This window comes from Electrona antarctica, assembly GCF_951216825.1.
Source record: "Electrona antarctica genome assembly, chromosome: 11".
NCBI classification, from domain to species: Eukaryota; Metazoa; Chordata; class Actinopteri; order Myctophiformes; family Myctophidae; genus Electrona; species Electrona antarctica.
Window position 1 is genome coordinate 29,912,707 of NC_136792.1, and position 14,199 is coordinate 29,926,905.

The 14,199-nt window shown below is 46.1% G+C and overlaps 1 protein-coding gene across 1 annotated transcript in view; it reads right to left on the reverse strand.

The window, feature by feature from the left end:
* Window positions 1–1,800: 1,800 nt before the first annotated feature.
* Window positions 1,801–14,199, reverse strand: part of epha4l (eph receptor A4, like) — a 51,729-nt gene continuing 39,330 nt past the window's right edge. Inside the window, exons 9-17 of the mRNA XM_079513807.1 lie at window positions 14,163–14,193; window positions 13,204–13,363; window positions 11,355–11,416; window positions 9,839–10,048; window positions 9,307–9,456; window positions 8,910–9,106; window positions 6,204–6,362; window positions 4,216–5,417; window positions 1,801–3,438 (exon numbers count right to left, since the gene is read on the reverse strand). Coding sequence (XP_079369933.1) covers window positions 5,303–5,417; window positions 6,204–6,362; window positions 8,910–9,106; window positions 9,307–9,456; window positions 9,839–10,048; window positions 11,355–11,416; window positions 13,204–13,363; window positions 14,163–14,193 — 1,084 coding nt within the window. The 3' untranslated portion in view covers window positions 1,801–3,438; window positions 4,216–5,302. The remainder of the gene's footprint in view (window positions 3,439–4,215; window positions 5,418–6,203; window positions 6,363–8,909; window positions 9,107–9,306; window positions 9,457–9,838; window positions 10,049–11,354; window positions 11,417–13,203; window positions 13,364–14,162; window positions 14,194–14,199) is intronic.

Genomic DNA, 14,199 nt, shown 5'->3' on the forward strand with positions numbered 1-14,199 from the left:
CGACATCCCATTTTTCTTCTGGGAACCACTGTTCTATCCTCTCTAATTCTCCTCTCACTCTTCCCAAACAGAAACCGCGCCGAGTCCAGGATAACTTTATAACTGTATAACTTTGATGTAGTATTACTACTGTAAATACTGTGTTCTGTACCTTTCCCATTTACCTTTTCTTCCATCATGGTTGTCTGTGTCCCCCTCTCTGCGGTGTATCTTCTCTGTGGATCTGTTTATGCAGAATGAGTGAATGCAAATCTTCCAAAAATCAAAACAAACAATGTTCTCAACGGAAAGGAATTTGATCGCACTCAGCGTCAGTTAATGTTCTCCAGTCTTCCCCTCCAAGATGCACGGCAACATGCACGCACGTGCACGCACGCACGCACGCACGCACGCACGCACGCACGGTGATGCACGCACGCACGCACACACACACACACACACACACACACACACCGTGCCAAAGGACCGCCGCCTGCTGATCTACATTAAACATGTGCTACAGAGTGGACAGGCTGCCATTTTTTCCATTTCTTTTTTTCCCTTTTTTTTAACAGCTACATTTACACCTGTGATATATATACTTGTGCGCTGGTGTCGCAGACAAGAATCTCACAATATTGAGACATGGTATAATATGAACTAAGATCTTCTATTGATTATTTGGTGTGTGCTTCCAAGTATATTTTAGGCATAACTCCAACTCTAACCCCAACCCATATTGTAACCACTAAAAGCCTTTTTCTAACCGTAACCGCAACCTGAATCTTTTGCTAATTTAAGACTAACGCTAAAAATCATGTTTTTTTTGTTTTCTCTAACCATAAAACGTATTTCTCGTGTGAGGACTAGGGAAATTGTCCTCACAATGTCTATTTCTCATATCCGTCCTTAATTGCGTCTTACTCACTTAATTACTGACAATTGGCCCTCACAAGTATAGCATAGTACAAGTACACATGCACGCACAGACGCATGCGCCAGTTAATGTTCCCCAGTCTTCCCCTCCAAGATGCATGGCAACACGCACGTACGCACACACACACACTCCCTTCACTGTGTGATAAGCATCTCCCAATCTTTTCCCCGTTAATGTATGCATGTCTAGTTTGGGTGCTTTCTCAGGAAACGTGTAAAACACTATTTGGCTCAGAGCCACCTTAGCTCTGTTCTAAAAATGGCCCCTTTCACCCCTCCCCCCTCGGCGGGCCCCTATCAAAGACTCAGGACAATCTGAGGTTTATTGCCGCTGGAAATGAGTGCAGGAAACAGATGTTGTTCTGATTAAACATACACACACACACGCACGCACGCACACACACACACACACACACACACACACACACACACACACACACACACACACACACACACACACACACACACACACACACACACACACACACGCACACACACACACACACACACACACACACACACACGCCGTGCCAAAGAACCGCCGCCGGCTGATCTACATTAAACATGTGCTACAGAGTGGACAGGCTGCCAACTGTGTGCATATATGTGTTAGTATGTTATGAGCGTGTATATGTCACAAAGAGACAAAATTAAGCCAAGTAACTGCTTGGTGTGCTGTCCTTGTCCTTCTCCATTACTGAGTCACATCAATGCGGTAATCAATGCATAATAGCCATGGAATTAGCTCTCCTTTGTAGACACAGTGATCATGAGTGATGATAATTGATTGAAATTCTGATGGCCCCTCTGCACTAGCCTCTGTGTGTGTGCATCTATGTGTGAGTGAGCGCACACATGTACTCAAACAACCAGAAGAGACAATGATTCATATGGTTTCTACTTTAATAAGAATGCACTTCGGCACCCCATCATTTTCTTCATTTTAGGCTATCATTTTACAAACTAGATATAAAAGGCCATAAATAAATGACATAAGTTACATGTACCTAGAATTCCTCGACAAAAAACACATAAACAAAAAACAGACAAAAGATGAAAAAAAAAAAAGACAAAGCAAAAATTGAGAGAATGTTAGATCTACATGGCTAGATCATATGGCATCAGAAGGCATACAATGACCAACATTAACTGTTAGGTTTTTTTTTCTTCATTATTTCATTGAACTAAAGGAAAAAATATTTTACAGTACATTCTGCTTTCCTTCTCTTTCCCAACATTTCTTGCATATTTCCACAACAGGTCCTTTTTTCTACAGATAACAACCCTAAAACAATGCACCACCAAAAGAAAAAGAAATCCGGGATTAAGGACGGAGGTGTTTTTTGTATTGTGTGAAGCTTCACAAAGGAGTTCAAAAACATTCAGATAAGGATATTTTAAAAACTAAAAAGCTAAGAGAAGAGTACAGTCCATTGGTTGAAAGCTGTCCGCTGTGTGATGTTTACTGGAAGAAACAAAAAATAATATCCATGATAAAACTCACTTTTCCCAGCTCATGATCTTCTGTAGTGTACATTGGTGCGTCCTTTTAAAATAACCCTGTACATCCCAATGCAGAAAGACGGTTCCACCCAATGTGCCTATTTCTTTTTAGCTCAGAGAATCCATGGTCATTGACTGTCCCTCTGTCCGTCAGTCTGTAAGGGCAGGAGTGCTGTTGTCACACTGTCCGTGTGTCCTACTGCAACTCACTGCACGAGGCAAAGCAGGAAATGTGGTGCGCTCCAGAAAGCTGTTTGAAATGATTGCTGTTGCCGAGTAGAGCTTGCACAACGGAAGCAATACACCTCACATGGTTTCTGACGCCACAAAAGCAAACTCGTTTTTTTCCTCTTATCAAATGTCTCAAAAATAAGTCCATAATCTCCATCTCCACAGTGGCATGAAAACAGACACAAATATTGATAGTACTTTCAAGATACTGTCAGTCATACAGTACAGACGCACGCACGCACGCACGCACGCACGCACGCACGCACGCACGCACGCACGCACGCACGCACGCACGCACGCTCACACACACACACACACACACACACACACACACATGCGCGCACACAGTCGCCCACATGTCGATCATACTCAACATACATTAGCGGCCAAATCAAACGCTCATTACTGTACATGCAAACAAAAAATATAAAACGACACAAAATAAAACAAATTTCTCCAAAAAATACAAGTACATTATCCACTGGAGCAGGGCCTCTAGATTATATTACATTCTTTTTAGTGTTTTCTTTTCTTTCTTTTTTTTAGGTTGTTAATTCATTCATAGTGTTTGCAGTAAGTCACTGGATTGGCTGCAGAGTGCGAATGGCCAGTTTGTCAGGTTAACGTGGCACGGTGGCAGACGCAGTGGTGGATTTCTCATTTCGAGGAGACTCCAAGGAGAGAGGGGAAAAACAGACCCGAGAGTGGAGGGTGGTGGAGGGGGGGTGGGGGGGAGTTTCTGGTCATGGGGAACGAGCGAGGGATCCTGTTTGTAATGGATGGCAGCAGCTGTGGGGAACGAGAGAGAGAGAGAAGAAATGAGAGAAAAGAAGAAAATAAAGTGAGGCCACACTCAGTCGCAATGGTTTTCGAACATAAACAATTTCTGCCTGACGTCCAATCCTAACCAAGAGTATCCTTCAACCTTAAAGGGAAAAATCTCCTCATCTGCTGCTAAATGCAAAACAGCGTCAGTGTGCATACATGACATCAGCATATCTGAATCCCCCACAAGCCCCAAACCCCCTCCCAAATCCAAAAGCCCTTCTTTCCGTTCCAGGAAAGTCGTTGAGAACTATGCCACTCTCGTTTGGGCTGCGTGTTGCGCCTCACTATACGAGTCAGTAGCTGATGAATCCTTCTCATCAACATGCCAGCGGCGTCAAGGCCTGTGACTGATCACAGAGCAGCGTCTATTGATCTGCTCTCTCTGCCTCAGGTGGCGCAACCCGCTTGTTAATTAACACACAGCTCTGGTGCCGAGAGGCCATCGAGCTCCTACTCAGCACAGAGAGAAAGAGAGTGTAACAGAGCGAGAGAGCGAGTAGTGAGTGCTGTTCTAATTAGTAATAGAGCTTATAGACACTTGGATGGTTATAATCAATGTGAGGGTCCTACACTACAAATATAAGAGCATCTATATTGCATTTCTCGTCTCAAGAGAACCTGGAGGGTGTTAGAGCTGCCAATCTCGTCGTCATGTTCCTGTCATAAGCATTGATATGTCCAACGTTCATTTTGTCATACATACATTTTATGTACCTAACATTTAACATGAATTCTTACCATGATGACGGCTTGAATAATATCCAGCAGGAATGATCTTGCTTATCCACATGCTGATGATGATGATGGTGATGATGACGGTGATGATGATGCTGATGATGGTGATGATGGTGAGGATGATGCTTAGTTATTACTCCATCTTGTCGTTTTGTCCCAAGCAATCCTTCCCTTTCACAGCCACTTTAAGGAAGCCAATTCACAGTAGCCAACTGACCCAAAAGGCTGTCCATTAGAAGTGGTGAGGAACAGTCTGACCCACACAGGGGTACGGGGAATCGAAATCCAGCATGTTGGGGGTGGGAGAGGGGGGTCTAGGGCATGGGAATGCACCTACAGAAAATCAAAGACATTCTTGGCAACGTCCTGAGGGCAACAATATACACAGGACCAAACAAGTACATAATGGAACAAAAAAAAGCAGGGCCTCCTCGAGGTAAGTCCATTCCTGCGCAGACCCCCCTCCTGCAACCGCCTACCCCCCCAAACTCTGTTTATGTGGGGGTCCTCGGATCCTCCATTTTGTTCGTCAGATATCAGACAGGTCCAGCAGAGAGAGAAGACGTCCCACACAACAATTCATGTACAATAAAACACAGTCACAGGAAATAAAAAAAAGTCTGCTCTGCGGATTTATTCCAGAAAACAAATGTTCCAGAAACGACACTCTGCCCAGGGAGCGAAGAGAGGTACTGCCCCCCTCCTTCGCAATTCTTCCTTCCAGACCGGTCGAAGGCACTCCAGATTGGCCTCTCGGAAGCACTATTCTGTCCGTCCGTACGTCCGTCCATCAACTTCGAAACACCGCGGACAGAATTATCCCATTCTCCACAAAAAGGGCAAGGTAAAGATCTGCTAAAAAAAGTGCCATTTTTCACCACTTTTTTCTTCTTCTTTTTTTCTTTTAGATCCAATTTAAAGTGCATGGATGAGGTAAACTATTTCTTCATAGTTTATTTGTCTCTTGTTTGTTTGTTTTTTTGTTTTTTTATATTTAATCTTTTGTGTTGTTTTGTATGAAAAGAAGCTGTTTGTTTTTTGTTTTTTAATAATAATAATAATAATATCTTTTATAGCTATGCTAGATCTCTCAGACGGGAACCATTCTGCCTTGCATTTGTTGCATCTGGGACAGCATTCCCTGGACGTTGGTCAGGATCTTGCTCTGGTGCGCGGCAGAGGAGATGCCGATGCGCGCCATGTCCCTGAAAGGTACAGGAGAGAGAGAGAGGGGGAGAGCCATTAGGACCAGCATCAACAATAACAAAACCTTGTTCCACATCATGATGGCTTTCACAGCCTGCGTGGACGCTGGCCCAACTGCTTCACAGCTCCAGCAACGAGTCCTCTCAGCAACAACACATCAGTCCTATGGCCTCGTTTATCTTTCGGTGCACAGCATAGCTTGAAAGTATTTTCTGTTTGAGTTATTCACTGCCGTGCTATGAATTATGAATTATACTTTAGCCACTAGTCATGCAGTAGAGAGAAACACGACAACGTTATGATAAACTGACAGTGAGGGACATGAAATGTTTTTATTTAATAATACATATAACAAATGTGCGTGTCTGTGTTTATATATATGCTGTGTATATATACGTAATACATATTATATACTGTGTATATATATACAATATACTGTATATATTTACAGTATAACGAATATATATAAATACACATCCACAAGAGTGGTGAGTAAAATACACTGTATTTATTTATAAAACGTCAGCAACTTTCCTACTCTTGCTCTCCACAATTTCCTTCTCCCCCGTCCATCTGATTATTTTACACTTTCCCCCTCTCTCTTGCACCCCCCAGCCTCCCTCTCCTCTCCCATGCACCCCCCCCCCCTCCTCTCTCATGCACCCCCCAGCCTCCCTCTCCTCTCTCATGCCCCCCCCTCTCCTCTCTCATGCACCCCCCAGCCCCCCCTCTCATGCAGCCCCCCTCTCCTCTCTCATGCACCCCCCAGCCCCCCTCAGACTCACTCTTGTGTCATCTGCACTACGGCCTCTGGACTGGTGTATCCTCCAGCGGTGAAGTTGTCACTGTATCTCTCCATGCCGATGGCCTGCAGCCAGTCCTCCACAGAGCCCACGGCTGAGGACGCCTCGGGGCTCACCGGCTCCAGTAGGGTGGTGCTGGGCCTGGGCGGGACAAGGCCATGGACAGAGGAGAGGAAGAGAGACGAATGATAGGCGAGGAGAAAGATGGAGAGAGGAGGAGAAGAGAGTTATGGCACATGAAATATGCATTTTTTTATATAATTTTCAAGATGTATTATTTCATATATATATATATACATTTTAATATATACAGAATACATAAATGTGGTCTACCAGGTAGATTATCAATTATATCATCAATCATAGGCAGTTTGAGGGTCTTTGGCACAGAATAAATGATCCTGATCCAATCCATGTAGGAATCCTACCCAACACTGACTAATTAAAACAGGGGGGTGACAACATGCCCTCGGGCCTTCTGGGAGCTGGAGTCTTCCTGCTCTGATCCATCACATACCAGAAGGCCATGACACAAAGAATTACCACAGCCATGAAATGGTCCATTTCTCGCCATCACTTTACCACCTCTCTCTTTCTCTCTCTCTCTTTAATTCCTCTTTCACTGTGAGCTCCCCCATGATGGGATCAGCAGGTTTGTCAAACTCAGCCCTCCCTCGTGTCCCCTCCGTATTTGTCCTACTGGAATCCGTGCCAAGTCAAACAGCAGTTCCTTCCCTCAGTGTCACCGACACAGTTCGTTTGGTCTTATTTGAAGAGAAAACAGGATCCACACAGCACACACTCCAGTGAACTCCACCGCGCGCCACAGCAGCACGCTCTCTCTTGTTCAGATAGCCGTTGGTACACACTGTGCCTCATGCCGACTGAATTACACTGTTTTTCCTTTCCTTTTTCCACTCTCCTCCTTTGTGCCTAAAGCTGGGACGGCATTGGCAGCCATTAAACATTTACACAAGGCCGGCTAGTCTGAGGTGAGGCACTGGCCATCTCGTCCCGCTCCAATAAGTCTCGCTTGATCTCTCTCCCTTTCCCTCTAAATCCCTCTATTTGCAATGGTTTTATTTCCATCTCTCTCTCTCTCTCTCTCTCTCTCTCTCTCTCATCTCTCCCCCGACTCACTCTCGTTCTACCTCCATAATTTAAGATATCTACAAATTGGTTTCGAGCACTAGTACGTATGTACTTTTGATGTGTGCTACTGAATGACATGGTGGAAGTTTCTAGTGGAGAGCTGGATGTCAAACTATAATAAGTGATCCCCACTAGTGTATGGAACAGTGCTGTCCAGTGACCCCATTCCATGCACGTCAGGCTCACACACCTGCGCACGCACGCACGCACGCACGCACGCACGCACGCACGCGTTCAGATACTATACTTGTGTTGTGAGGACATAAAAAAATAATGGTAGAAAAAGAAAATAGGAATGCCCCAGCTATAAAGCCAGAGTAAAACATATATTTGTATAGCTATATACAGCTAAATTTACGGTGTGAGACATCGGCACACAACCAAGTAAAGAATCAGTCTTACGACTAACTATAGTCGTAAGACCTAACCCTAACCCCAAGCTAATTCTTCTAGTGCGGGACACTTGCACCCTCACAAGTATAGTAATACAAGTACACACACACACACACACCCCCACACACACGCACGCACGCACGCACGCACGCACGCACGCACGCACGCACGCACGCACGCACGCACGCACGCACGCACGCACGCACACACACACACACACACACACACACACACACACACACACACACACACACACACACATGCAGTCACGCATACAACTTATTAAGTCCCCTTATCCTCACATACCTGTAAAAGCAACATTTATAGGATTCAGTCCCGCTAATTACTCCACATGGACCCTCTCGCTCTCTGTATCCCATTAGGTGAATGTGTGTGTGTGTGTGTGTGTGTGTGTGTGTGTGTGTGTGTGTGTGTGTGTGTGTGTGTGTGTGTGTGTGTGTGTGTGTGTGTGTGTGTGTGTGTGTGTGTTGTGCACGCATGCATGCATGCCCGCGCTTGCATGCTTGTTAAACTAAAACAGACTCCCGCTGGCCTGCGTGGAGTCTGTAAATACACACACACACAGGTCGTCCTTTTAACGCGTCTAGCTGCTGGGAAGTAATGGTGTCGGAGCCGCAAGGTCGTGTTTGTTTTCAACTCTGCGTTGCGTCGTAATTTCTCCACTCTGTTAGAGCGTGTGCATTCCTCAGCGTTCGATGCCATTAAGGCCGCTCACCGCAGGACCCCATTATGGAGCAGTGTTTGTGTTACAATAAACTGTACACCGCAAGAGGGTAACACTTAATGGGGAATGTAAATACCGATGAGAGTAGGTATTTGGGTGTGTGCACACACACACACACACACACACACACACACACACACACACACACACACACACACACACACACACACACACACACACACACACACACGTGTGCATCTGTGTGTATGTGTGTGTGCACATGTGTGCCTACATATTTGTGTATGACGTGAGCTGGGGTGTTTGTCTGCATGTGCATACACAAGTGCATCCATATGCATTCTTCACATTGGAGTCCTCTCCTTTTTTACGCAAACAATACTCGAGGCTATAGGCTCGAGTATTGTTCTGTCCTTCACACACATTGGCGTCTTCCTTACCGAACGGCAGTCTCTCCTCCGGTCCTCTTCAGGCTGTTGGGGTTGCGGATCAGCTTGTCCAGCATGTTGACGATCTGTCCGAACTTGGGCCGGTCAGCCCGCTCCCTCTGCCAGCAGTCCAGCATCAGCTGGTGCAGCGCCACAGGGCAGTCCATGGGCGGGGGCAGCCGGTAGCCCTCGTCGATGGCCTTGATCACCTAGAGAGAGAGAGAGGAGGGAGGGTGTTCATTTTACTAACCACTGACTTAAACCCTCTAGTCTGTAACTGTACTTTCAGCAGTTTTTTTCCACTTCACACACTAAATCATGCAAGAGTTGTCTAGACAGAACAGTCAAACGGACTGGAAGGGGATGATGAAGAAGTGTGCTAGTTTGTGAACTACTGTGACCGACTTACATCCTGGTTACTCATGTCCCAATATGGCCGCTCGCCGTATGACATCACTTCCCACATGACAATGCCATAACTCCACACGTCGCTGGCTGAGGTGAACTTCCTGTAGGCGATGGCCTCTGGAGCCGTCCAGCGAATGGGAATCTTCCCTCCCTGGATGACACGGCGACAGGGAATTAATGAAAGGGGACCAAACTGACACGTTGACACACACACACACACACACACACACACACACACACACACACACACACACACACACACACACACACACACACACACACACACACACACATACACACACACACACACACACACACACACACACACACACACACACACACACACACACACACACACAATCCTCAATTGATTTTAATCGATTGAGATTGTGCGTGAGTTAAAACTAACACTGGGCATTTTACTGTATAGAGTTCTGAGCCCAATAACAATCACGTCACACTGATCCCCAAACATGCATTAACCAATCACGTCTATACTAATAATCCGTCCATCTGAGACACAACACACTTACTCTAGTAGTGTAGGCAGCTTCCGGGTCGTCCTCCAGGACGCGGGACATGCCGAAGTCGGACACCTTACACACCAGGTTGCTGTTGACCAGGATGTTTCTTGCTGCCAGGTCTCTGTGGACATAGCTCATGTCTGACAGGTACTTCATCCCCGAGGCGATGCCACGCAGGATGCCAACCAGCTGGATCACCGTGAAGCGCCCGTCATTCTTCTACAGAGAGGAAACAACAAGGACAGAACATGCCTCGGTTGGACAGATATTCTTCACTTCAAGTGAACGCATGCTTGGCTTAACATGTGGCTAATTCACTGAGTGAATAAATACATTTACTGTACCGGTATACACTACAGTCATGGGATTGAGCTTAAATATTTTGGAGTGTGTGTCTGTAATTAGGTACAGTATGTGGCTCACTTTCTTTCTTACACTTTCTTTATGGACCCTAGAGCCTGCCCTAAATCCCTCACCACTGCACTACATTCGAATGTTGTGTGGAGTACTAAACATCCAAGGCTGAGTGAGAAGAAGGCAGTGAGAAAGAAACTGATGAAGTCAAGTAGAAGACGGCTCACGGTAGGAACTTTGTTTTTTGTCAAAATATGTTGAAAACCCCTGCTGCGCCTGCTTACTCTTGTGTTAAATATAGCAGCTTTTGCTAAATGTGCATTGTAAAATCATTGTCTAAGGATGAGAGTAAGAAAAACTGTGGAGATCGGTTATTTTCCAACTGTGTATCTGTTGACAGATTCGCATCAACTTGTTGGTATTAGGAAATATTTGAATGCTAAATACTTCACGTTTCATTCATGAAACATTCATGTTTAACTACTTACTTACTTTCTTACTTTAACTACTCAACTATACAAGCTAGCTTAACCAGCATCTTAACAGCATCAAGCATTTACCTAATCACTGTGTTACATCAAATACCGAACAAAACAAAAGATGAAACACTACGTTTATCACACAAATCCCTTTCTGGATCTCGGTGAAAGAATGCGTGTGAACCATAGAGTATATATATAATAGAGACTGAACTGGCGCGAAGCTCCGCCCCCCCAGCTATTCATGTCAGTGGAAGTTGCTCAGTGGCGTTTTGAAGCACCCGGAAGACTGCCGGAAGTCCCTCCCAGGACCTCAACTTTGAGGTCCTGAGTGACGTAGGGCAACCGAGCGCTCAACGTTAAAGCCCAGCTGCACGGGGTTTCCCGGTCATGAATCCACGGGTCCGCCTGTAGTCCCTCCTCCTACCACTAGGACCCAGAGCTTCAACGTTGGAAAGTCTGCCTGCCCCCTTGGTGTGAACGGCCTAATGTCTGTTTCCAACAGGAAACGAAGAGAATCGCTAGCAAAATAAATAAATGCTGTAATCCTCAGTGTGTTGTTGGGTGATTTCTTGGGGATAACATGGCTCTGATCAGATGGGAATGGGATCAACACTCTACAGTCTACACCTACGCACACCTACACACACACACACACACAAACATAAACACACAGGAAACGCATCACTGACCCTCAGGAATGCATCCAGTGATCCATTCTCCATGTACTCTGTGATAATCATCACTGGCTTACCTGAAAAGAGAGAGAGAGAGAGGGAGGGTGAGAAAAAGAGAAGGTGAGGGAGAGGATGAAGGCAGATGATTATCATTCTGGTCGTTCAGAAACCTCTTATCTCCAGATTACTACTTGTGGGTTTTTTTCACAAATGAATGCCCTACTTCGCCATGCTACGTTGTCACACAAAAGTAGTTCAAATACAATGTTTTGAGCTTGTAGATCTACTGTTTTTGGCATTTGAATCCTGAAAAGTAACAGTTTTGGACATGTGAGGTTTCCACCCGACAGCAAGATTATGATGCATATCACAGCTCAGCGCAGCAGGAGGTCCCCATGGGAATATGTGTGTGTGTGTGTGTGTGTGTGTGTGTGTGTGTGTGTGTGTGTGTGCGTGCGTGCGTGTGTGTGTGTGTGTGTTTGTGTGCGTGCGTGCGTGTGTGTGTGTGTGTGTGTGTGGGGCCATCCATCTTTGTCCCATGGTGATTTAATTAGCTCAGTATAACGGCTGCCCTCGTGTCCTGCACTCTGTCTACTGACACACACACGCATTACTGCTGAAACAATACACCACTTCACGTCTCCCCCCCACACGCACGCACACACACACACACACACATTGATATGTATGCAAATACATATGTATGCAAATACATTTTAACACTAACTTAATCAAATGTTTTACCATTCAGTCTTGACACGCACGCACGCACGCACGCACGCACGCACGCACGCACGCACGCACGCACGCACGCACGCACACACACACACACACACTCATCATCTTTTATGCATGCAAATATGTATTGAGTAACTTGATAAAAATGTTGTATCACACGGGCACATGGGAAGGGAAATATGTTCGAACACACCCACACACACACACTCACACACACACACACTCAAACTGCCTGTTTGTGTCACTCACTACCCTTTTGCCCTAATTCTCGTCTGCCAACTTTTTTTTGCGCATCTGTCAACCGCCCCCCACCCCTTCACACTCTCTTTCTCTCTTTCTGTCTTTCTCTCTCTCTATCCCATCCCTGCCACTCCTCTCTAGCCCTTTTCACCCCATCTCTCTGTCTCTCTCTCATTCCCTCTTGGGGGACAGTCTGTGTCTTTATCTGTGGCACAGAGGGAGAGGGGGGTGGGTCATTCCCTGGTGTGTCTCTGTCTATCTTTGTCTGTCTCCTAGGCTGGGGGGAGATTGGGGGGACAGAGAGAGAGCATGAGAGAGAGTAAGAGAAAGGGAAAGCGGGTGGTTTTGTTTTCGTCCCTGAGTGCTAGCAAGATGGCGCCTAACCAGCCATGACAACAACACATGCTGAAGAAGCCCCTCCTGGAGGTTGTTTGTTGGAAGAAACGTGATTATGGTTCCATTTTTAAAAGATTATGTCGCTGTGGAGAAGTGCTGAATGGACGGCCATTTTATTTATTTATTTATTTATTTTCCTTTTATTTATTTTTACCAGCACACTGATAGTGTCTTGACAGCAGTGTGTGAGGCGCTCCAGCGCGCCGTAGCAGCAGTGCTGGAGTGGAGTTTAGACACGGAGGTCTCAGAGGTGAAGTTCTTCCACTCCACAGCAGGACGGCCACGTCAGTTAGTGGCGTACCCGCCGCGTGACTGGCAGACCATTAATGACAGGGCGCTCCGACGCCCCAAAGAGGAAGTGGACTTAAACTTGGGGGAGAGGGAGAGCTTTCTTTTTGGTCAGCCATCTTTGTTCCTCTTTGTTCTCCGCCTTGCCCCCGCGGCCACGGATGATTGACAGCTCCCCAATCAAGTCTGAGGAGCGTCTGACCTGCGCCCCGCAACGCTCCCCTTCCCAGCCCTGCCCTCTTCCTCCCAGTCCATTTGCATGCTAATTCCTTGTTTACTGAATACGCCCCGCCGTCTCTGGCAATGAACTCTGGGCAAGAGCCCCCAAACGGGACGATTATCACCTGCCAACAGAACAGTGGCTGGGGGAGAGAGCAACAGGGGGACGGGATGGGGGAATATTGGGGGAATGTTGGTCTTATGTAGGAAGACCCTCGGGCATTCGCAGCAACACACAAAGGCCTGGCTGAGCCCTCAGTCCCTCACGCTATAGAAGCAGATCTTTTCTAAATCAGTAAGTGCTTACCTTATGTAAATGAACCGTTAAAATATGCCACATCCGATGGTTTTAAGCACTAATGGTGGCTGGATTTTAATCATACAATTACATGACAGCAATATAAATATCCATATAGGGATGGTGGATTACGGCCAGCTCTTAAGCCTGCAGCGAGTAATTTCTACACATTTATGTATTTAGTGCCTATTTGGAGTTCTTCAATAATTAATAAGTCCTAATTGGCTCTGTTGGACATGCAGTCAGAGTGGGGCCAGGATTGAAAGTCGCTTTTAACTTGATTGGAATTGGGTAAAAAAATGCAATTCAAATAATGGCTTCTTAATAGATTCCACTGACACACTTGAGTGTTAAGGAATAATTGCTCCTGTCTGGCGTTGCACTTGCAGAGTGCGGAGGCAGAGACACCGGTTGCCCTTCTACCTTCCACTGGCCATTCTTTTCATGTCTACGCCTGTCACCGGCCACACTGTCTACGCCAGGCTGTCACCGGCCACACTGCACCTCATTCACTCTGCCAACCTCTCACACATTGTTTGTGTTGTCAGGCCCTGCATCCGTCCGTCCATTCATTACAACGTCTGTTTTCTCCTTTCTGTTATTGCTGCTCTCTGCCTTTCATCTCATCTGTCTGCATTTCTCACCTTCATCCTCTTCAATCTGTCTTCCTTCTCTCTGGCC